General features: G+C 38.1%; 1 protein-coding gene across 4 annotated transcripts in view; it reads left to right on the top strand.

Moving 5' to 3' along the window:
* b4galnt4b (beta-1,4-N-acetyl-galactosaminyl transferase 4b) overlaps window positions 1-25,553 on the top strand; it is a 140,521-nt gene extending 114,968 nt beyond the window's left edge. For 3 of the 4 annotated variants that reach the window (XM_067437465.1, XM_067437464.1, XM_067437466.1), the window contains 12 exons: window positions 3,079-3,145; window positions 11,957-12,100; window positions 15,014-15,123; window positions 17,048-17,148; window positions 17,261-17,334; window positions 19,589-20,843; window positions 22,185-22,534; window positions 22,674-22,827; window positions 22,976-23,048; window positions 23,141-23,294; window positions 24,332-24,458; window positions 24,899-25,553. In XM_067437465.1, the coding sequence (XP_067293566.1) occupies window positions 3,079-3,145; window positions 11,957-12,100; window positions 15,014-15,123; window positions 17,048-17,148; window positions 17,261-17,334; window positions 19,589-20,843; window positions 22,185-22,534; window positions 22,674-22,827; window positions 22,976-23,048; window positions 23,141-23,294; window positions 24,332-24,458; window positions 24,899-25,013 (2,724 nt within the window). In that variant the 3' untranslated portion in view covers window positions 25,014-25,553. Of the gene's footprint in view, window positions 1-3,078; window positions 3,146-11,956; window positions 12,101-15,013; window positions 15,124-17,047; window positions 17,149-17,260; window positions 17,335-19,588; window positions 20,844-22,184; window positions 22,535-22,673; window positions 22,828-22,975; window positions 23,049-23,140; window positions 23,295-24,331; window positions 24,459-24,898 lie in introns of those variants that run through there. The other variant, XR_010904271.1, reaches the window with a different exon arrangement.
* Window positions 25,554-25,613: the final 60 nt, after the last annotated feature.

Raw genomic sequence — 25,613 nt, 5'->3', positions numbered from 1 at the left:
AATTATCAGTGGCAAACACAGAAATTCATTTATTAACCAAAGTGTATGGGCTAGCCTGTCGAGTTGACTTGAGATGCTTTAGATGTTCAACGTTTTCAGGCTCACTGCATCTTTAGGATTTTCCCTTTTCCCCCAATTTCAGCTATTAAATCAGAAAAGGTAGGCTAACCTCTGTGATGTGCGCATATGCTTAAACTTTCCATGGTTGCTGTGAGCGTTAGCACCCTGCGCTAGAGTTATTCTGAGGCTGATTAGCATTTTAACAGAATCCCGAGGCTTTGTAAGGACAAAGAGATCTAATAAAGCCTGTCTGATGTAGTCTGACCAGAAACTATCCAACATGACATTTGCAGTAAAGGAGCTATTATGGATGGTGCTGCCAGTCAACAGTGAATGGGCTCAATTTTATTCAGCGTCAAGACAAAGGAGAAATAAATCTGTAGCTGATGCAATAAGTGAAACATCATACATGCTACATGTTTTCTGGGGATTGCAATGCTGCATAGTTATTTGTGTACAGAATTACACAAATAGTGTTTTTCATTGTTAGTTCATAACCATGTAGTTTAATGTTGTAATGTCAAATGGAAGCTTATTCTTATGTGTTACCAGTGAACCTAAAGATTTTTTTTTGTTATATATAATAAAGCACAGTATGTGTTGGCTTCGCAGCTAGTCCTTGGCTTAATACTGCTTAGGTGTGTATTCATTGGTCTGTGAACGTATGTGATTGTTTGCATGTGTGTGTGTGTGTGTGTGTGTGTGTGTGTGTGTGTGTGTGTGTGTGTGTGTGTGTGTGTGTGTGTGTGTGTGTGTGTGTGTGTGTGTGTGTGTGTGTGTGTGTGTGTGTGTGTGTGTGTGTGTGTGTGTGTGTGTGTGTGTGTGTGTGAGTGCGTGTGTGTATTATGTCACTGGGGGCAAACAGGCATCTGTGACTCCTCAGATCTGACATTGTGCTGTAACTGCACTCCATCGATTCCCAAAAGGCAAATCTGACCTTGAGAAAACACAAGCTGTGCAAAATAACAGCATGAATACTAAACATGGAAGAAAACTGATTCAGGTGTGTGGATGTTATGTTGTGTTATCCAAAACTAACCCTCATCAGTGTGTGAAAAAGTAACAGTACGTCCATTACATGTTTGATTCTGGCACTTAACGAGTTTGTCTATCTCAAGATTCCTTGACTGTCAAATAATTCAGCAAATTCATAATTGAGCCAAATAATCTTTCTAAATGCTCATATTTTGAGTGTGTGCTCGTGAATAATTAGTATGCAAAGACAGTGAGTTTGATAGACATTGCTGCTCTGTTATGTACCATTTTCTGGGCCTGGAACTGTCAAACTATAAGCAATGTCGACATCAAACTGCTCCAAATTCAAATTAATTTCTCTCATATTTTCTTATCTCTTTGCTCTCTTTTTCTCCCTGTATCTCGTCCCTCTACTTTGTTCAAATGTAAAGTCTGAAATGCTGGAAAGCTATTGTGTAGTGTGGCATTGGTGTGTGAATGAAGGAGTGGAAGTGCGTAATTCTGAAGATCACTGTGATAAGATTTTTTTTGTTATGCGATTGCTAAATGACCTCTTGCGTAAGAGTGGCCGAGAAGGGGTTTTGTAATTGTAGAGCCTCTTTAGAAGAATTGCTATGTGTCTGTATGTATCCCATATTTCGAGAGCCAATGTCATCTTAGAGCATTGTGAGAGTGAAAGCAGAAAGACAGTGTGGGTGGAGGAGGGGGATTCTCTAAAAATGAAGTGCGTCTGCCTTGCATTCGCTGTCTGCATTGTTTAAGCTCTCGATTGACAAAATGAATTATGCAAATAGGCAATGCCACAAATATGGCAACAGGTCTGTGCTAAATACAATGTGGCTGCATTTACAGCTCACATCTTCCTTTCAAAGTGACCCATAAAGTGGCCCAGCTAAGGTGGATAAATGGAAAAACGTAGGCCGAAAAGAATGGAAAAATGGCACGACACAGACAAAATTATACAGTTGTAAAAGCCTTTGCTTCCTGTACCAACTTTAAAGAGGAGAGGGTTGCAGCCTGGGCAATGAAAAGAGTCATGTGATCACGTTTGGTGTCCACGTTAGTCGACGTCATTCATCATTGACGCTTTTTCAGTTATCAACGAATTGAATTGACAGGAATATCCGATCAAAATGAGTCATCACATCAGATTTGTTTCCACACATGATAATATAGGGATACATGTGCTTTTTTTCCTGCTTACACAGTTATATCAGATCTGTGCCACATGGGAGGGGAAAAAAACCGAATTGGGCCACTTAAACCATGTAATGTAAATTTGGCCTTTGAATGGCACCATTTTAGACCTTGTTGTTTTATGGCAGTAAACTACCACAATCTGGCATATTTTTATTGAAACTGTAAAACATCACCAGCCAGTATCTATCCAGGTACCATCAATCAACACATGCCCTTTAGTTGATGAATAACTGCTACCAGAAAAAAGAATTATGACTAGAAACAAGAATTTTAATTCAAATTTGTATTGTATTTATGATTTTCGTTTTATTCTAAACATTAATAGATTGTATTATTATTATTTATTTATTTTAATTAAACTTGATTGCAGGTGGTTAGTGTGTAAATAAATGCAGTTAATTATTTGCATTTTTTTAAATGTATTTATTTTATTAATATTATTTGGTTAAACTGGATTTCAGGTGGTTAGTGATTTAAAAAAAAATATTATTAACATTTGGAAATCTGGATTGCAGGTGGTTATTGAATAAAATACAATAAATACAATAAAAATTAAAAAATGTGTTTGTTTTATTTGTTTTATTATTTGCATCTAGTAATCTGATTTGCAGGTGGTTAATTCATTGTATGCATTAATTTTAACATAACATTTTTAATTAAAAAAATTATACATTTTATTAGCACCCAGAAAACCGAATGGCAGGTGGTTAGGTGGAATAAAGCGCCCTGGAATAAGGCATTTGTTTTGCCCTGAAATGTGAAAATTTTCACATCTGATTTGTTAATTTGCCCCAGCAGAGTTTTCTCTCCTTTACACCTCTTTGTCTGTCTCTTTACTTGCAGTGGAGACCTTTCCTTCCTGGGCTGAAGTATGATGTCATTGACTCAGCTTATATCTCATTGTACACAGGTAAACTCTCCTTCCTTTTTGCTAAAAATATATGCAAGCGTGCCAAGGAAGATTAAACAGAAAATGGAATGAATTCTCAAGAGTAACATTTGCAAACTGTGCCTGTTGCAATCATATCTGAATATTGCAGTTAACATTCACAGCCTCTGAACATCACAGCTTCTCCTGTTTGTGTAAAAAGTGACATTGTACTTACATTTAAATGTAGATAGTGGTAACTAGGTAATCACCAGAAAACACTTGCTCCTGAGCCTCCTGTGTTTGCTGTGACAGTCAGCATGTACACTGTATACTTCTTTGCATATCGCCTTATCAAGCATTACACATGTTCACACGTTCCCCTTTAAATTACTGCCATTCATCAAGGGAACTGACTTTAATTTACACATGCTTTTAAGAAGGAGTAGAGACACAAAAGGGGGGGGGGGGCAATCCCCATGGCTCTCCTTTGCTTAGTTTACATAATTATTTGAGACGAAAGCAATTTTTCAATTAAATCCTTACTGTACTTAACAAGCTGAGGGAGAGGGGGATCTGCATTAGCTTCCATCGCCATCCCACGCAGCTCACCGGAGAGTACAGAGCCAACTCCGGAGTGTCCTAACCATTAATCACGCAGACCACTCCCTCAAGGAAGACCGCACCGTATGTAAGGCACACACACATTCTCTCTCCTCTCTCTCTCTCTAGCTGTCATCTGGGAGATGCAAATGGTGCGAGATCTCCTGGGTGGTTTAGCTTTGACTGTCTTTCTGCTCTGTTAACAACAGATACAGTATAGGATGAGCACTTCCAATCGATTTTTTATTTTATTTTTTTCATAATTTTTTTGTAATACAAACCTTTGTATTTAATTGTGTATTTATAATTGTACATATACATTATTTTAGTTCATTAAGGATCCTTTTATTATTATTATTATTATTATTTAGATTTTATTTTACAACTCTACAGAGATCGTACAGGGTGCTTAAAATGCTTGAAGTACTTGGGTTACACTTTTTGAAATTTAAAGGAACTCACCACTATTTTTGAAAATATGCAAATTTAATAACTCCCCTAGAGTTAAACAGGTGAGTTTTACTGTTTTCTAATCCATTCAGCCAATCTCCGGGTCTGGGAGTAGCATGTTTAGCAGAGTGTAGCATAGATCATTAAATCTAATTAGAATGTTAGCATTCTGTTTAAAAAAATCACCAAGAGTTTTTATTTTTCCTATTTAAAACTTGAGGATATGGCTAGGAACCATACTCTCCGTAATAATTAAGGAACTTTGCTGCCGTACCATGGGTGCAGCAGGCGCAATGATATTATGCACCTCCTGAAAATAGGCAAACTTCCGTCATTATGACCAATGTGACAACCTGCTTGTACAGTGAGCGTGCATTGTAGCTATGGAGGCATTTGTAAGAGACAATTCTAGAGATATTTACTTTGGTGCAGATCCTGAAGCGTACTTATTTGAACCGGAATACACTGAAGATTAGGTTGTCAATTTGGTTAAGGCATTAAGTTGCATTTCTTCATGTGGGATGTGCTTCCCAGTGTACCTCGGTATTGGTGTTGAGCCTAGCCCCTCATTCGTGGTAAACTCATGGCAGGGAGATCAGGTCAGCGCAGGATGCTGGAAGACAGCCGTTGTGGTGAGATTAGATTGGGAACCCCAATTCCAGCAGTGACTGACATAACTTATAGTGTACTGACTGAAAGGAAACGTTTTGGTTACGTATGTAATCCTCGTTCCCTGAAGGAAGGGAATGGAGACATTATGTCCCCATGCCACAGCCGCTATGTTGGTATGCCCAGGGTGTTCAGCCTAGGATTCTCAGCAGGTAAACATAATGCAAGATTGCAGTGCAGCTCCTTACATACTCACAAGGTGGGGCGGAGTTGCACCGCGCAAATTCCGCAGACACATGGCATTCTCATGCCATTGGCTTGTTTGGTAGATCTCAAAGGCGACTGGCTTCTAAGCGAAACCCCCATTTCGTCAGTAACTGACGTAACATCTCTGTTTGCTTCCTTCAAGGAATGAGTTTACATATGTAATCAAGTTGTTTCTGGGTGTCTGAATGTTTTTTTTTTTTCTCTGGTCAGGATGATGATCTGCCATCAAGGAGGTCTAGTTTTAAGGGTACTAGATACGGCTGAGTTTTCTGAGTCGGCTGCTGCTGGCAGGCATCCCTTGTTTTTGAAATCTTACGAGGAGCTGCTTGAGGTCATTACTCACACTGTGGCTACATTAAATCTGGAATGGCCTGACCAAAAAAGAGAAGCACCTCAAAGCAAGCTGGGTGAGCATTTTCTGACCAGCAGCAGGGTCCAACCACCAAAAATAAACCTCCCGGGCTTTCCCGACTTACATAATGAAATATAGAAGCTGTGGAAAGCCCTATACTCCTCCCGTGTTTACATCTTGACAACATTGGATTATTCAACTATCGTCAGGTTCAATGAGCATCGGTTTTAGTCGATACCTCAGGTGGAAGAGATGCTTGAGGGCCATTTTGCAGCTGCATCGACTTCCTTGTTGAAAAGGCCGGCCTTGCTATATAAAATCTTCGCTGGTTGCCAAAGCTTATGAGGCAGTGGGTCAGGCTGGTTGCGACCTGCACACCATGCTATATTAGCTATATCAGTTCTGCAGACCTACAAGGCTATCTTGTTAAAAGAGCTTGAGATCAGCAAGACCTTGACCATAGATTTGTCTCTCTGGGCCACCAAGCGAATAGCCCACATTATTACACATGCCATGGTGGCCATGGAGAGGCATCTGTGACTCAGTCTGTCAGTGATCAGGGAGAGGAAGAACACTTTTTTTGTTGGATGCCCATTTCGCGTTTTCTGACACCTATCGCGTTTTCTGTAAATGTTGCCATCAATAGGTTTCAGGTGGCCAAGAAACATTCTGAGACATTTAAGTAGTTTATCGTTTGCCAGGTCCCCCGTGGGGAGAGAGGTTGGCATCTCAACATCTGGAGTCCTGTCTTTCCTAAAACTCCTTGGAAACAGTTCTGACACCTTTGTTGTTTTAGGGAGTGGCGGTTTCCATTAGGGTTTCTGCCCCGTCTCCGTTCATAAGTATATCTCAGACACTTTGGTTAATCCCTGCCTGCAAGCTGTTTCAGGGGACTGAATTGCGCGCATCCCCCATACAAGATGAAATTGTCACACTGATTCTGCTTTCAGAGAATTTAACAGCATGGGAACTTCTGCCACACGTCTCCCCCTGGGTTGTTTGAAATATATAGAACGCTACAGGATCCAGTAAAATTTTCATCCACCTCATTTCAACAACATAAATAAAAAAACAGGTCCTGTTGCTAATGGAGTCAAGCTTCAGTCTCTTCTGGACAAAGGGGTCATAGAACATGTTCCCCTTCTAGACAGAGAAGCAAGGTATTATAGCCGGGATTGTCCAGTGCCCAAAAAAGATGGAGGGGTTGCTTCCTATTCTAGATCGTTGACATTTAAACCGTTTTCTTTGGACTTAAAAATTTAAGCCAGAAGATTGGTTTGTCACAATAGATTTGAAGGATGCATGTTTTCACATTGAGATATTGCTAATTCACATGAAGTTCCTGAAGTTGAATTCTGGGGGCGAAGCGTACCAGTATCGAGTTCCTCCCTTCAGCCTAGCCAAATCTCCAAATGTTCACCAGGTGCATGCGTGCAGCACTGGATCCATTGTGACTCCAGGGCAATGTTGTACTAAATTATTTTGACGGCTGGCTAATTCTCAGGAGTTAGTGGTTCGGCATCGAGATGTCATTCTCACTCATCTGAAGTGCTTGGGGTTGATGTTAAATCCCAAAACAAAACAAAAAACACTCTCATGAAAGATGTGTTAAAAACAACACAACTCATCCAGTGTGTTATTCTTCCTAACACGGACAGTTTGTTCAAATATTTAACACACAGGTTTGTGTGCAATACCAATGAATGCAATACAGTGTATGAACAAAATCATATGTGTTTGTGTGTGTGGTCAATTAGGATGGCTCTGATTTCATTTGAAATTACCACATTATACAGGCCAAAATTTTGGACACATTACTATTTGTAATGTTTTTGAAATATTTTTTTTCTGCTCATCAAGCCTGCATTTATTTGATCAAAAATACAGAAAAAAAATACAATATTGTGATATATTATTACAATTTAAAATATTTGGTTTTCAATGTATTATACTTTAAATTATCATTTATTTCTGTGATGCAAAGCTGAATTTTCAGGACCATTCCCCCAGTCTTCAGTGTCACATGATCCTTCAGAAATCATTCTAATATGATGATTCATTATGAGTGTTGGAAACAGTTCTGCTGCCTATATTAATTTGATGAATAAAAGGTTCAAAATAACTGCATTTTAAAATAATATAAATCTCCTTTCCTATCACTTTTTATCAATTTAACACATCCTTGCTGAATAAAATTATTGATTTATTTAAAAAAAAAAAGAAAGAAAAAAAATGACTGACCCCAAATGACTCACCAGTAGTGTATATTGTTGTTACAAAAGAGTTCTATTTTTAAAAAATTTTTTTCCTTTTTATTCATGAAAGTATCCTAAAAAAGTATCACAGGTTATGAAAAAATATTAAGCAGCAGAACTGTTTCCAACTTTGATACTAAATCATCTGGAGGAATGATCCTGAAAATTCAGCTTTGCATCACAGAAATAAATGATAATTTAAAGTATAATAAATTGAAAACCAAGTATTTAAAATTGTAATAATATATCACAATATTAGTATTTTTTCTGTATTTTTGATCAAATAAATCTAGGCTTGATGAGAATTAGAAACTTATTTCAAAATCATTACAAATAGTAATGTGTCCAAACTTTTGGCCTGTATACTGTATATACTAAAAATGCCTTAAATTATGGTCTTTCCTTGAGAAAAGCTGAACAGAGAGTTCAGCCCAATATAAACATTGTGGCACAGTCAATATCCCTTAACAACAAGTGCTACAATCTACCCAGTCCATACATCCAATGTCTTGGGGCCGTACAACACAGAAAGGCTCCTACGTTTTTTAAACTCCAAAATATCTTGGAATGCTTAAGCATTAAGAGTTCATTTCACTGAAATGAAGGGGCCAAATCCAACCACTGATCACCCCCCACCCCACACATACACACCATAATCACCCCTCCACCAAACTTTACACTTGGCACAATGCAGTCAGGAAAGTACTGTTCTTCTGGCAACCGCCAAACCCAGACTAGTCTAGCTGCCAGACAGAGGCTGCATTGACACGTGGCATTAACATGTGATCACAATGATTCAGTCAAGCAAATCGGATCATTTGCAAATCAGGACAAGTGCGTTTACATTTGTTCACTTCAAGTAGCCTCTGCATCTGGATTACAGATCAGATTTCTGTTTCCCGCAAAATAGGTCTATGGCACTTGAAAAGCAGTTTTTTTGTAATATATTCATCAAAAATAACGTAAAAACTGATCACAAATAGAGTACTAATACACTTATTTTATTTTCCCAACATTAATCTTGTATGATAAAAAGATTCATTATTCCGACACATTTCATGATTGAAGGAGCATGCAAGTATATTGCATGTGTAATAGCAGTAAAACACGTGCAGAATCTGGACGCCTTTGTATTAAAGAAATGAAAGAAGCCAATCACATTAAAGATAATTTATTAGAACCAAACAAGGGTATAGGCTATATGACAACCGATTAAGAGTAAAGATGATACAAATTAAACATTGTCCCATTGCTTTCACTCAGTCAATTTACTTTCCGATGCAATCTCCAGTCTTATCAAATTATCAAATCAATCAAGTTTAAATCAAGGAATACTTCCAGAGTTGATCATACAAAAAAATAAATAAATAAATAAATAGCTGGGTTGATCATATTAAAAAAAAGTCACATCTTTGGGTTTAAGGGCATAGTGTGAAATTACTATATTGACAGAAATGGGAGATTAATAAACATGCTGAAACAATAAAAACATATGTTTAAAACAATGTGCAAAGTGTATTCCAATTATTCCTCTGGCAAAGCAGCATTCAGCTCTTAATTAAGATTGCATGATTGTACAGGCATTCGCTTCATTCAGATGATGTTGCGCAATTAAAATGAAAAATAACACACAGTAGGCTATAATGTAAGTCGAAATAAACAGTTTTAAAGATTGAAACAGTTTATTGTAAAGTTCAGATAAGTTTAATTTTCTCACAAAATTTCATCTGTCCATTATTTTTTGACATTCACGCAGAGATAGTGGGCGGGGATTTGACATCGCACCTTTGGCAGATACGATGGCTGGATTGTATTTACATTACACTAAGACATAACAATGTATCCTCGACTACCTCTGGACCAGGACACGAATCACACTTCTCTGCCTGCATTTACACTTGGCACTAACATGTGACCTGTATCCGGATGTTGTCCTCATACACATTGAAAAGACAAGTGTAAACGCGTTTCTGATCGGTAATGTTATGTTATGTTCAGAAATGCGTTTACATTTGTCTTTTCAATGTGTATGTGCAGCTGGCTTTACACCACTGCATCTGATGCTTTGTATTGCAATTGATGTAAGGCTTGAATGCAGCTGCTCAGCCATGGAAACCCATTCCATGAAGCTCTCTACACACTGTCCTTGAGCTGTTGAGCTATAGCTTTAGACTATGCAGAAAGCTGGTGACTTCTGCACACTGTGTGCCTCAGCATGCGCTGACCCCACTCTGTGATTTTATGTGGCCTACCACTTCATGGCTGACTTGCTGTTATCCATAATTGCTTTCACTTTTTTATAATACCACTTGCAATTGACTGTAAAATATTTAGCATTGAGGAAATTTCACGAAAATCCCAAAATAATGAGCTCCTGAGAGCGATTCATTCTTTCACGTTTCTTTCACGTTGAAGCAGTCTGCACTGGAAGTGATTGGAACACCTGACTTCAATGATTTGGAGAGGTGTTACCCAATTCTTTTTTACAATATAGTGTACTTATGATCCTTTTAGAAGTAGGCAAATTGTCACTTTAAGGGTATTTCCCAGCTTTTGTTATTTTAACTTTATTATTAAAAAATATCAAAGATGTGCAAATTACAAGTAATAGGAAACATGCATTTACAATCATGCATTTAGTAGAAGCTTTTATCCAAAGCGAATTATTAGAATAGGAAGCAAGCTAGACAAGAGGAGGAATGCAAAGACAAAATAGAAAAAGAAAGCTTGTTTGAGCTTTTTTTTATGTCCAATTAAATTTGCTTGTAATGTGTCTGTTCAATAATCAATAAAGCCATATGGCCCATGACTAAAGCTTCAAGAGCATCAACGGACACATCAGTCAAAGCTTGCAGTCTTTCAACAACTCTTTGTTCTTCGTCTTCATCTTGGATATTACTGTAACCGTTTATACTCTCTCTTTTCATCCCTTTGTCAGTGCTGTGTGCTTTCTTTCAGCATTTCTACCATCAGTGACAGACAGACTTTGACTGACAGACTATAACTTATACTTGCCCAGTAATACATTTGCAGTAGATTGATAGGACTAATTAAAGTGTGTTTTCATCAGCAGCTAGCTGAACAGACACTGTTGTGAGCTCTCATAACGTCAGGAGATAAGCAGTAATGAAGAGTCTCCCTCACACACACACACACACACACACACACACACACACACACACACACACACACACACACACACACACACACACACACACAGACACCTGCATGCTTCAGTGCCCATAGACGGATCTCTAAGGTATTGTCTTAAAGCGTGGGCAGTGGGCAGTATGTGTATGAGCCTGGTTGCATCTCGTTATGCCTTAGGGAAGTATTCATATACAAAAACAAAAACACTGATCCCACCAAAAAATACATTTCCAGAGTCAGGTTGGATTTTGATTTTGGGAGCAGTGTGGATAGTGTTGAAGAGCAATGTTCATTGAGGATCTGTACTGGGTCCAGATTTAGTGTAAAGATGGAATGCCATATAAAATCTGTACTTAAATATGCAGTCACAGCTCCTCTCTGGTGCAGCTTTGGCTCTGTGTCAATGAAATGTCACTTTAAACTTTGCAGTTGCAGTGACAAGCACCAAGCGTCTTGTTTCCTGTCGGCTGTCCATGAGCATCAGCTGTCAACTTTAGAACATTTGATACATTTGATCAATTAAATGTGTCCTTGCTGGATAAAACGATCGGTTTCTCAGAGAAAAGAAAAAGTATCTGACCCTAAACTTTTACATGGAAGTTAATGCCTTTTTGTCACATAAAAAATGTCATGTTAACAAAAACTTTTTTGAAAATTTGTGGATCACAAAATGTAAACCTGTAAAATTTATTTTTGGATTTTGGGGATTACAACAAATCCATTTGCAAAATTACTATTGAAAATTCACTAACCAAATTATTACATTTGCGACGTTGATCATGTGGCTTTGTACAGATGATCAGATATTATTTATTACATTAACACGCAAGATGCTCTTTGGATCATTCATGTATTTATATTGGTAGCACAGTTATTTGTCATGAAATTCTAAATTTATTGTTTATTTTTTATTTCAACCACTCAAACAGTTATGCTGACAGTTATGTTTTAAACATATAAAGATTTTTCTACATAGCATCTACACTAGGGGTATAAAGTATGCCACTTCACTTATTTTACAGCTATATTGTCCAGTAATGATGCTACCATTTCTATATTGGCAAAAAAGAACAGCACAGGTTGTTGAATGTAACTCTGTTAGCTTATTTAAATTCAGATGATGTCTCTCACTGTCCTTATTCTCTATCTTCTCTGTGTCTCTGACAGATGAATCTAGTCTAAAGATGAACAGCGTTCTTCACATCCCACAGACACTGGCCAGTCAATCTCTCGCTTTACAGGTTAAGCACCGGACAGAGACACATTCTTCAGACATGGTCAAACCAGATCCACGAGACACCTTCTACAAGAGTGAGTATTCCCAATGGTGTGTATGCAAATTTACAGATTCAGTTTACTATTCTCAGTTATGAATTATCAATTCACCTGATCAAACTGAGCCTCTTAATGTACTCTTTGCTTTAAACAATAACTGATATAAAATATATATCATATACACTGTTTAAATGTATTTTTTTATGTTTTTGAAAATCTCTTATGCTCACCAAGGATGCAGTTTTGATGCACAGGGAACCATACTACAGCAATTAACCTTCCTAGTACTGTCAGGGTTGTGGTAAGGGATGAGACGAGGACTCAGTACTGCAGATTATGGGCACTTTATTAAAAATAAAAATAAAACAAAAACTACCCCAAGGGGGATAATAGGCATTTTGACTTGGCTAGACTATCAGGGAAACATTAAAAAATGATCTGGCACAGCACTGCAAACACAAGGACAATAAATAGGGAGAAAACAAGGCAGGTGGGGCAAATTGACTATAAATCAGGTAACAAGATGGGTAGGGTTAAGGCAATAGACAGGAGAGCACATGGCACAAGAAAACGAACATGACAAGCCATGTGCTCTCACCAATCATGACAAAAACACGAGCACATGGCCTACATTAAATTAAACCATGGGTGAAACCCGAATTATAACAATATAAAAATAAAATAAACGTATTGACACATTATATTTTATTGTTAAAAACCTAGGCCACTTCCAACATTGCCAAACGACAATGAACTCAATTCTGCACAAATATATGACAATATAAGCTATCAGAACGTAAATATACACTATACATAAATGTGCCACAAATATATACAACCTGAGATATAAAAAAATGTAACAAGCAGAGAGCAACAATAATATAAAATATTAAGAATAATATACAAATAAAATATAGAATAAATATTCTAACACAAATCCTTCATCACACATTACACATTTGTTATTGCAAGCTATATTAATCTAAGGACGCATTTACACTGCATGGGTGACCCAATTACGATTTTTTTCCAATCCCCTCCCATGTGGCACAGATCAGATATGACCAGGGAAAAAATGGATTCCGATATTCTCAGATCGGTTTCAGGCCTCACTCATATGTGGAGATAAATCAATTTGATATGAATCGCATACACGCATTTGTGCCTGCCATGTAACGTTAAGCAGACAGATCGGATATTCTCCTGTCTATGTGTGTCGTACGTAATTGAAAAAGTGACTTTTTTTAAACAGATCATGGTACAGATATATCTATAACAAATTAAACATCTCTAGTTAACTATCAGAGTATTTATTTCAGTCGTCTGTGTAACATAAAAGGTGATCTGGCGCTGAAATGTGTTGCTTTTGAAATCATGCTGATCTGCTTATTGTTGCTGTTGTCAGTGACAGCGGCTCATACACAGAAGCACACTTCAGTCCGATTGTGGAGATTCTCTCTTTGTTCCAGTGAAAGTACAAAATAAAATGCACACAAACATGTCCGTGCCCTGGATGACCAATGCTTTTAATGGTTTCAATGAGTAAAAAAACTATACAAGGTCAGATTAAAACCCAAAACCTTTACCATGCTTAACAAAAGTGCTGTGACCTGGAGTACACACTGGTAGAGGGGGCTGCAGGCAGGTCCTGTTGGCCAGATCGTTTTGTCGGGATAAAGTGAGGACTCAGTAGTGCAGATTATTGACCCTTTATTAAAAATAAAAATAAAACAAAACACAAACAAAATGTAGCCCAAGTGGGAAAACTTGATCTGGTTTCCAACAATGATCTGGCACAGGACTGCAAACACAAGTAGAATAAATAGGGAGCAATCAAGAGAGGTAGCGAGGAAGGACAAGAAGGGTAACTGAACCAATATTCAGGTAACAAGATGGGCGGGGATAAGACAGTAGACAGGAGAGCACATGGCACAAGGAAACATCCATGACAAGCCATGTGTTCACACCGAAACATGACAAAAACACGAGCACATGGCCAGAAAACACAAATCACAAGCCATGTGTTCAAACAAAACAAGACATGAACACACAGCTAATGAGAACACTCTTAAGCTGCATGTTCACAAAAAAAAAAAAAAAAAAAAATGACAACATGAAAGCACACAGCCAGTGAAAAACACAAGCTGCATGTTACACAACACAAGACAAAACATAACATGGAAGCACGCGGCCGATGTAAACCCGAACCGTGTGCTGCTAAGAACACAACAACACACATGGACAGATCAGCGTACGACACAAGCGATCTCGAAACCGCATGCTCACGCAGAGAAACACGGAGCATTAATGTCCGTATCTTGATGCAAAATCAAAACAAATCTAGGCTGAAGTCCGAACACCATGGACAGCAAACAATCTCATGTAAGTGACAGGCTGCTGGATCAGAGAGTTTATTGTCCAGCCCTTGTGCCGGTGAATACATAATCAGAGAAGAGAAGAGTTGTTGCAACTGAGAGGATGATTCTTTGATTAATAGAAAAATTTAAAGAACAGCATTTATTTGAAATATTATTATTTTTTCTGTATGCATATATCACTGTTATGTGTATGTATGGCTGCGGTTGGTGAACAAAACAAGCAGCCAGCTATCTTAGACAGTGAGTTGCAGACTTGCTAATGTTTAATTGCTTGTGTGGAAGCTTTGCGGTGCATTGCTAGGTCCATATGGTGGTGTAGATATAGAATGTCAGCTTGTTAGGAGCAGCACCACAGAATATGCGACAGTCAGGACTGAGGTGCATTTTGTGGGTGTAAATGTGCAAGCTATTAGTGATGAACGGAAGGCACTGGGTATCTGTAAACCAGCTGACTTTTTTTTGATTAGATGAATGGGAAAATGTTTGTGCAGCTATTTGTCTCATCAAAGCAGCTATTTGTCTCATCAAAATGTGGGAATTGTCCCATTTCATGATGTATGTGTTGCCCTAGTTCCCATGATAGATCGGTCCAGGCTGGAGAATATTCTACCATCTTGTGTCTACTCTCCTACGTATGTGGTGAAGGACTTCCCTATCGCACGCTATCAAGGCCTGCAGTTTGTAAGTACCATAGTCACACTCTTTGTGTTGTTTTATTGCCAATACAGATGACAGAATGTTTGCTACTGGGTTTTAGTTTATGAGAAACAATGACATTTTTTTGCATTTTTTTAAAAGGTGCACTATGTAGTATTTTTGCAGTAAAATATCCAAAAACCACTAAGACAGTGTTATATATTTTGTTCAGCTGAGTTCTTACAGTATCCCAAATGTTTCCAACTATTTGTAAATTGTGAGAAAATTGCTATTTTAACCAATGAGGCGGGACGTCTGAGTGAGTCGCCTGTCAATTGCATCCTATCTGCGTTACCCTCGGTTTCTGATTTTGTTCTGCAGAAGTGCTTTACTCTTAGCAGTGTGAACAAGTGTTACAGCAGCCGCTGAGCAAACACAGAGTAACATCATGACATCATTTTAAACACACTTAAATGTATCTGATATGATAAACAGAGCTGCGTTACCTCATACTCATGACTGGAAATGCGGAAATGGCGCCTGTGACTGTCCCGTCATAATAAAAGTCCCATTGCTCGCGAGCAGTGTGTTTGGCAACAATCGCCTTGCTCATCTCCACAACACTCTGTCCTGCTCTGCTTCATACTACAGTAACGTTAATAACTGAATAACTGAATCCTAGCCCGATTCTTTTCCATAGGCTTTTCCATGAGGTGAAGACCACAGGTGAGGTGATGTCCTAAGATTCTGAGCTCAAACTTAGCATCATCAAACTACGCCTATGTATCGAATAGGTGCCCTCTAGCGGACAGAAAAATTACATAGTGCCGCTTTAAATTTCAGTTAAATTTTATAAAAAGTTAGCCTGACAAGCCAGACCCACATCAACATGTTTGGTCTGGAAACTCACCATTGACAGGGCTCAATCCGAGGGGCGGGATAAACGGTTGTCTTTCAAACTCCCTCTGCACGCGATAGGATAGCGCTACAACCAACCAGAGCAACGAAGGTGAAGCGGAGCTTGTTGATAGATTAAACATTCGCCTTATCCGGTCAGCAAAACTCCTAACACATCTTCCCTTTTTAAGAATGACTTCAGTGCCATTAAAAAGCTTAACTCCAAGTCTTCCAGAGTCGCGGCCAAAGCTGATTTGAAAGACCGCCGTTCGCCAGGTTTCTGTGTTTACTAGAAGCACGCAAACGCAACTCGGCTGTCGTCATTATGGCCCCGCCCACCGACTCTATACACGATGTGATTGGCCCGGCAAGAGTTAGGGGAATACAGCTCAGAAGGGTATTGAGAGTTGCTAGACGACACTCGCGGGCAGATTAAATTTGCTGCCGCTGGGGTGCGTCTAGATTTCTAGGCTAATAAAAAGTAGGAGGATATTCAAAAATAATTTACATTTCCTCATACGTAGTGCAGTAGTTCTCAACTAGGGACCCACTAGGGAGCCCTAGCACACTTCCAAGGGGGCCACAAGATGGCTTAAGATAAAGAATCTTCTTTCACTATAAAGAACCTTTTTTAAATGTAAAAGTTCCACTGAAGTTAACGTTTCTTTGTGGAACCATAGATGCCAACAAAGAACCTTTTTAAGGAACAATTTTTTCAAGGAGTATGCCACTCCTATTTTCTGTAAATAAGTAGCTTTGTCATTACAGCCACAAATATCTTGGCCTTTGAATATAGTCTGGGACAGTGGTCCCCCAAAAAAGGTTGAGAACCACTGATGTAGTGGTACCTACTCTCTTTTGAGATATTTCTGAATATAAAGCAAACAGTGCCCTCTTTTGACCATTACTGTTTAACACAGGTGTGGTTCATCTGTTACATTTATACAATTACAGTCACTGTTTTTAATCCTTCTGATTGTCTCATTTGATACACTTTAGTGTAATATTTTGAAAAGGCATGTACCAAAAAATATTGACCAATTTTCTCTTATTATTATGTGTTCTCAATCAGGTCTACCTTTCCTATGTATATCCCAATGACTTCACCAGACTTACCCATATGGAGAAAAAGAACAAATGCTTCTATCGAGAGTCCCCTGTCTACTTAGAAAAGTATGAATTCCAATTGCTTATTACTAGAAATTAGTCAACCAGTCAATAGGGTATACATAAATGAAAAGCAAATACATAAATTGCCCTGTCCTTCTTTTGAATTGTCATGTAGATTTGGCTTCTATAAGTACATGAAGATGGATGAGGAGGAGGATGACCAGCCAGTTTTCTTCCCCAAACCTGATGGTCTGTGTTCAGCTGGGATCTTAATAACAGATAAGAATTCAGCAGCTGTTTCCTCTCTTTAAAATCTCACCATGGCATCTTTAATGAGCCAAGCGACATATGTGTCCAAGGTTCAAAATTAACACAAGCCAGACGCCAAATGTGAGTAGAAATGGGCTTTGAAGAGCAAATAAAACAGTTGGCCACCAACTTTATTAGGATCATAACATGGTTTATGTTACACTATTAGAAAGATATTTGATTTTCACTGATACTAAGAAATACAATAATGTACAATATTATGGCACAGTATCATATTTTCACAATTATCATACCTAAACTATTGTGGCGACAAATATCAGGATAGATATAGAGGTCATGAAAAAGAATTATGGTATCAGTCAAAATCAACTTTATTTCATGATTCAATTTTGGCCAATGAATGTAAACTATAAAAAGACCAAAAGAGTTCATAAATAATTTGTGTTGAATACCACGTCTTTTTACAGAATCTAGAAAAAATATATAATATCCCTCACTGGCTCAATATATATATATATATATATATATATATATATATATATATATATATATATATATATATATATATATATATATATATACACTCACCTAAAGGATTATTAGGAACACCATAGTAATTCTGTGTTTGACCCCCTTTTGCCTTCAGAACTGCCTTAATTCTACGTGGCATTGATTCAACAAGGTGCTGAAAGCATTCTTTAGAAATGTTTGCCCATATTGATAGGATAGCATCTTGCAGTTGATGGAGAATTGTGCGATGCACATCCAGGGCCCGAAGCTCCCGTTCCACCACATCCCATAGATGCTCTATTGGGTTGAGATCTGGTGACTGTGGTAATTTTATGGTCATTTTGCTACAGTAAACTTATTGTCATGTTTAAGAAACCAGTTTGAAATTATTCAAGCTTTGTGACATGGTGAATTATCCTTCTGGAATAGCCATCAGAGGATGAGTACATGGTGGTCATAAAGGGATGGACATGGTCAGAAACAATGCTCAGGTAGGCCGTGGCATTTAAACGATGCCCAGTTGGCACTAAAGGCCTAAAGTGTGCCAAGAAAAAATCCCTCACACCATTACACCACCACCACCAGCCTGCACAATGGTAACAAGGCATGATGGATTTATGTTCTCATTCCGTTTACGCCAAATTCTGACTGTCTCAACAGAAATCGAGACTCATCAGAGCAGGTAACATTTTTCCAGTCTTTACCGGTCTAATTTTGGTGAGCTTGTGCAAATCGTAGCCTCTTTTTACTATTTGTAGTGGAGATGAGTGCTACCCGGTGGGGTCTTCTGCTGTTATAGCCCATCTGCCTCAAGGTTGTGTGTGTTGTGGCTTTACAAATGCTTTGCTGCATATCTTGGTTGTAACGAGTGGTTATTTCAGTTAAAGTTGCTCTTCTATCAGCTTGAATCAGACCTCCTCTGACCTCTAGCATCAACAAAGCATTTTCGCCCACAGGACTGCCGCATACTGGATGTTTTTCCCTTTTCACACCATTCTTTGTAAACCCTAGAAATGGTTGTGCATGAAAATCCCAGTAACTGAGCAGATTGTGAAATACTCAGACCGGCCCATCTGGCACCAACAAACATGCCACGCTCAAAATTGCTTAAATCACCTTTCTTTCCCATTCTGACATTGTGTTTGGAGTTCAGGAGAATTGTCTTGTCCAGGACCACACCCCTAAATGCATTGAAGCAACTGCCATGTGATTGGTTGATTAGATAATTGCATTAATGAGTGATTGAATATATATAATATGGTATTGATGGTAAGCATTATATATATATATATATATATATATATATATATATATATATATATATATATATATATATATATATATATATATATATATATATATATATATATATATATATAATGCTTACCATCAATACCAGCATATTGCAAAACCCCTAGTATGAGGTTCATTAAAAATAAATCATAATGCGCCTTTGTGCTGGTGCAGTTTCCCTAATGACTGGCTTATCTCATATATAATTCTTCAAGTGCATTGTAGGTCAGAAATTACCAGAAAATTTGGACGGCTGCAATATGCTGTGTGCAACAGCATTACCGGAAAGCCTGGAAATTATAATGATTAGCTGTAGATCAACACAGCAACATGTCACTGACTCTTTAATCCTGTCATTAAGCAATTCTCATTTCAGATTATATGAATGATTTAAAGGGCTTTAGTTTGATTATGGGATCTCTTCTGACAGATTTCCTGGAGGAGGAAGAGGGTGTCGACCCAGAGGAGACGATCAATTCCAGCTACCGGCCAGTCAGGAGGACGAGTCCACCCTATCAGTGGTCAAGGGTTACAGCCTCCTCAAAACCTGAAAGATTAGAAAGGGGTTCAAAGAGCTACCGCTTACAGCAAGAGAAGCAATACAATCAGTTAAATGAGCAAGAAAGAAGTAAAATAACTGAAGGGGCAAAACACTCTCTGGTGGTGGATGATGAAATGACAGAAATAGGGCAAAAAAAGGCAAAGGGTAGTGCAGCTGCATTAGAGTCTCAAAGTGGGAATCTAAATGAGCAGACGGGAGCAAGTGAGGAGCACAGGGACTCCCAAACACCTGCACCGGTTCAGAGAGGGCGTTCTTTAAAATGGCAACTCCCTGATACAGGTCTGCCGAACAAGAGTACACTTAGAGAGACTGCTAGTCCAACTGTGAAGGCACAATCTCCATTTAAGCTTCCTCAAAAGTCCCCTCTATATTTTTTGGCTAATAGTATTTTAGGTAGTGCAGGCAAGCCTGTGGTTGGGACCAGTGTGGAGAAAGAGACTAATGCCAACAAAATTTACATCACTAGACCCCGTCCCCCAGTAAGCAGACCAAAGCCTCCTGTGGAAGTGTTTCCTGGTGTCTTCCTTCATCAATCTAGAAAAACCAAGAGACTTGTGGATTTAGGTTCAAAATGGACGTCCTTAAAAACACAAGCTGCTGCTTCTCTCCCATGGCTGAACTTCTCCTTAATGGGGTATAAGACTTCCACCCAAACTGCCCTGTCAAAGCACAGCCATCCTTTCTTGTCTACAGATTCTGGGCCTCATAATAAGGGCGACCCTACCACCTTCATATCAGATCCAGACAGCTTGCCCCCATTAAGCTCAGAAAAGAGAGGCCACCCTGGGCTTAACTCATCTGAGAACAGTGCTCCTCCGGAGGTGCCGCCAACAAAGATCTCGGAAATGCCGGAGGGATCGGACATGGCTCCTCAGAGCAGGGGTCTTGAAGAAGGAGAGATGTCCGAGTACAGTTATGAGGAGGCCGAAGTGAGGCCACCTTTGACAGAGGAGGCCATCAACTGGCAGCGCACCTTCAGCGTGAACCCTGTGGACTTTGAGCTGCTGAGATCAGACTGGAACGACCTGAGGTGTAACATCTCAGGAAATCTGCAGCTTGCCGAGAACGAGGTCATTGATGTGATCTCTCAGTACATGGAGAGGCTGAATGAGCGGAATGGAGGGTGAGCGTATGCTGGTGCTAAACCATGTTAAACCATGTTTGCCTAATTCAACTGTAAATCGTTTGCAAATGGTTCAGAACGCAGCAGCCAGACTACTGACTGGCACTAAAAAGCATCAGCACATCACTCCTGTGCTACTCTCTTTCCATTGGCTACCGGTTAGTTCCCGGATTGATTTAAAAAAAAAAAAAAAGAAGTTTTTAAAGCCCTGCATGGGCTTGCGCCTCAGTATATCAGTGATCTTGTTATGTACAATGCCTCAAGATCCCTACGCTCTTATAATCAACTTCTTTTTCTATTCCTCGCTCACCTTATAATACTAAAGGTTACCTGGCTTTCTCTGTGGCGGCTCCTCGACTCTGGAACTGTCTTCCTCTTAATATTAGATCTTCTCCCTCTGTTGCTACTTTTAAATCATCCTTAAAAACTCATTTATATTCTTTATGTTTTAACTGATGGTGTCAATGTTTTCCCATGTCCCCTCAATGTTTATATCTAATGTGTAATTCTGTTTTGATTTTGTTTTAATGTTCTTGTACAGCACTTTTGTTACAACCTCTGTTGTTTTAAATGTGCTTTATAAATCAATAAACTAAACTAAACTAAACTAAACTTAAAATGCAAATGATAAAATACTTAAATGATAGTTCACCCACAACTATTTACCTGCCCTCATGTTGATCTATACCAGTATGATTTTGAAGAATGTACTGGTGTCCATTTTACAAATTGTAGACTGGACCTTATAATAAAAGTAAAAGTGCATAGTTTTTTTTAAGTAGCTTTAGTTTCATAGTTTTATTTTTTCCAAAAAAAAAAAAAGTTAATTCATTAATTATATTAATTGGCCATTGTTGAACTCCATTGGAGTTGTTGAAACCTCTCTCTCTCTCATGCTAAGACAATTTAAATGGAAAATAACCTGCCTTTTTAATATGAATAATTATACTGAATGCATAAATAATTTACAAAATAAATTCTGCCTATTTTAGGTATAGACAACTTTACTTTTAATATGAACCACAGTGAAATAAAAATAAATAATTACAAAATAAAATAAAAACATGACCCGTTTAAAAATATGTGTGGGTTGTTCCTGCTGAGCCTAGATCGAGTGTAGAGTCTGAACGCTCCTGCTGTCTCTTTATGCAACTTTATCAAATAACAAATGGAAGCTTCATTACTTCTGACACAACTAGATTAAACATATGATGTGCGGTGTATACAGTATATGATTATATTTTGCATGCACATATTCCTCATTGTCTAATTGAAGTTCACTCTATTTACAGTACCTCTCTCTCCTTTTCTTACTGTTTCTTTGTTTTGCCTCTCTATCAGGATCTACACTCTGGTCCGAATTGTAAATATAGAGAAGCGGAGAGATTCTGCAAGGGGAAACCGTTATTTGGTGGAACTAATGTTGATGGAAGGAGGAAAAAGAGTGGTGCGCCTATCTGAATACATCTATCTGCTGTTGCACCGCAGTCGACATGAAGAGGGAATTGAGAGCAGAGAGGGAACTATACCCTCTTCCCACCTTACACCCTTCAAAAAAAGCCTGCCCAGCGGCTCGAGTACCCAAGCACACAACACCACACTCTGGAGCACCAGCTGGGCCAAACCTCTGCTCTGCCAGCCTGCCATGTTAGAATGGAGACATGACGTGATGGTACACTTTGTTGTACCAGGTATTTATAATGATTACAAATTCCTGTTTATATATATATATATATATATATATATATATATATATATATATATATATATATATATATATATATATATATATATATATATGCCACTCATCTGAGTTGTCTTCTGTGGCAGTAAAGAATCAAGCTCGGTGGGTGCAGCAGTTTATCTCAGATATGGAGCTCCTGCACCGTGAGACAAAGGATAAGAATTTCAACGTGATCATCGTAGACTTCCAGAGTGATGACATGGATGTGGAGCAGGCACTGAAGGAGAGCACTGTGCCCAGGTGAATACTGAGTTATATTCCACTTTTCCCTGTATACATCTTCCAGATAGAACATCCTTGTCTTCATGCGAGTCCTGTTGTTGGGCACACAAAATGTTTGTACTTGGTGTGCGTGTGTGTGTGTGCGTGCGTGCATGTGTGTGTGTAGGTATGAGTATCTGAAACGTGAAGGGAACTTTGAGAGATCGTCTGGTTTACAGATGGGTGTGGACAACATAGAGGTGAGGAAAAAATAATAATAAAAGATTTGGCATTTACAGTATTCATGAGTCAAAAGAGTAACACTGGTTATGGTATAACATGTAATTTCCAGGACGGTCACAGCATAGTGTTCCTGTGTGACCTGCACATCCACTTCCCTCATAATATCCTGGAGACCATTAGGAAGCACTGTGTGGAAGGCAGGCTGGCTTTCGCACCCATCGTCATGAGACTGGACTGTGGGAGCTCACCTCTGGAGCCTGAGGGTAAGATATATACATAGACACATTTAGAGACAGCTGCTAAACACATACAAAACACATTTGCTTAAACAGCAGTTGTGCATAATGTGTCTGATTCTATTTCTCGCAAATCCTGTTTGTATTTAATCCTGTTTGTATTTTTAGTCATATTGCTCTGCTTCAAGCAATGCCGGTCAGTTTACTTTTTATGTATTTTGTTTTATCAATTTATTACACCTTGGTGAATAAAAATATACATTTCTTGCAAAAACTGTGTGCGTGTGCGTGTGTGTGTGTGTGGCCCTGGTATTCCCTACTTTATGGGGACCCACAAGTATAGAAATATCAGTATATGTTGAACTTGTGGGGACATTTGTTTGGTCCCGATGAAGAAACATGCTTATAAATCATAGAGAATTATCTTTTTTTTTTAAATCTAAAATAGCATATGTGTAGGTTTAGGATGGAACCAGTTGTCTTTTACTATAAGCAGGGTTGATATGTGATTTATTAAAAGCTGATTTTTGGAATGTTATTCCCTTATAAAGAGGCCAATTTAATGTATTATTATTATATTAGTTTATTTGCTTTTGTCAGACATATTTTTGCCAAAAACAAATAATGTTACTCAATTTGAATATGCATTCTGATACATGCCAATATATACCTAAGGTCAGGACAGGTTTGGTGGTTATTGTTAGGTTTAAGGGTTGGTTAAATTGTAAGGGAATGGTCAACAGTGTAATTAAAGATGTAATTACATAAATTAATAATTACATCTTTAATTACATGGAGTTATTTAAAAAAAAATACAACTACAATGCAAAAACATACAGTATATGTACACAATACGTGATTGCGTCAAATGATTTATTTAAATGTTAGTAAATAGTTAATAAACTCAATATAAAGTACATTCAATACAATATATGCATCTAGCTTATGTACATTGGTATGAAATACATGTTTCTGATCAGTTTGTTTAGAATGCATTTTTAAGAAACTGAGGGAATACTACTGTCAGTGTAAATTTATTTTATGTCTCCAATTTTTACACACAGGCTTTTGGGAAGTGAATGGCTTTGGCTTGTTTGGAATTTATAAATCGGATTTTGATAAGATTGGTGGAATGAACACAGAGGAGTTTAAAGACCGCTGGGGAGGAGAAGACTGGGAGCTGCTAGACAGGTAACTGCATTCTTTCTATTGGGAATGCCAATTTGCTTTGGTAACACTGTACAATAAGGTTCCTTTAATATCGAAACTATCAAAAAAATCTGGTTACACTTTATTTTAAAGTGTCCTTGTTATGATATAATTATACATTTAAGTACTAAGTAATTTAATGAACTATATGTATTGATGGTTAGGTTTAGGATTATGGCTTGGTTTAGAGTTAGTTAGTTAGTTAGTTAGTTAGTTAGTTAGTTAGTTAGTTAGTTAGTTAGTTAGTTAGTTAGTTAGTTAGTTAGTTAGTTAGTTAGTTAGTTAGTTAGTTAGTTAGTTAGTTAGTTGTATGCAATTACTATAGTAACGATATATCATGTAGCAAGGACATTGTAAAGTGTTACCAAAATTCTCAGTTCCATTCTCAATTCTCAAGGGCATTCTCTGTGCCCTTATCTCAGGGTTCTACAGAACGGACTGGAGGTAGAAAGACTGCGACTGAGGAACTTTTACCACTATTTTCACTCCAAGCGGGGCATGTGGAACATTCCTATTAAAAGACCATCTCAAGGATAAGAGATGAGCACAGAGCTCAGAGAACCCTGCTGTTGTGTCTGGCTGGCTGTGTGTGCGTGATGGTCCTTTCTGCCCCAGATGACACTCTTACATTGGAACATGGGCCTGCCCCACTGTATTTGATGTGAGCATTGGACTTTGATAAACAACATTTTACTCAAGGGCTTTGCCAAAGTTCATTTAACTTTTAATGGATGGGTAAAATATGAAGATTTTAGGACCGGGGCAAACAGTGGATAATTAAAGGCACATGCACATGATACATTTGAAATCTTAAAATTGAAAAGAAATGTGAAGAGAGTTGCCAATATTTGTATCTTTATTTCAAATTTACTGAGTAGTTTCAAATAGTGGAGGTTTATTCAGAGTGCTTATAATAGAGGGTTTCAAAATATAAAGAGTGCTAGACCTGTACGGTAATCCAGACAAGTTTTGAGAAAGGGATAATTTCTGTGAAATTGTTTGTAGAGGATTTAGGTATTTACTTTTCCCATGTTAAAATTTCTTATTTTAAAGAATAAATAAAGTTCATTAAAATAAGTCTTGTTCAGATTTTATTTCAGCATAGTCCTACTAACCACCACATGAGGGCATACACGT

The sequence above is a fragment of the Pseudorasbora parva genome, chromosome 1, assembly GCF_024679245.1.
Source record: "Pseudorasbora parva isolate DD20220531a chromosome 1, ASM2467924v1, whole genome shotgun sequence".
NCBI classification, from domain to species: domain Eukaryota; kingdom Metazoa; phylum Chordata; class Actinopteri; order Cypriniformes; family Gobionidae; genus Pseudorasbora; species Pseudorasbora parva.
This window is presented reverse-complemented; position numbering and strand designations above follow the sequence as displayed.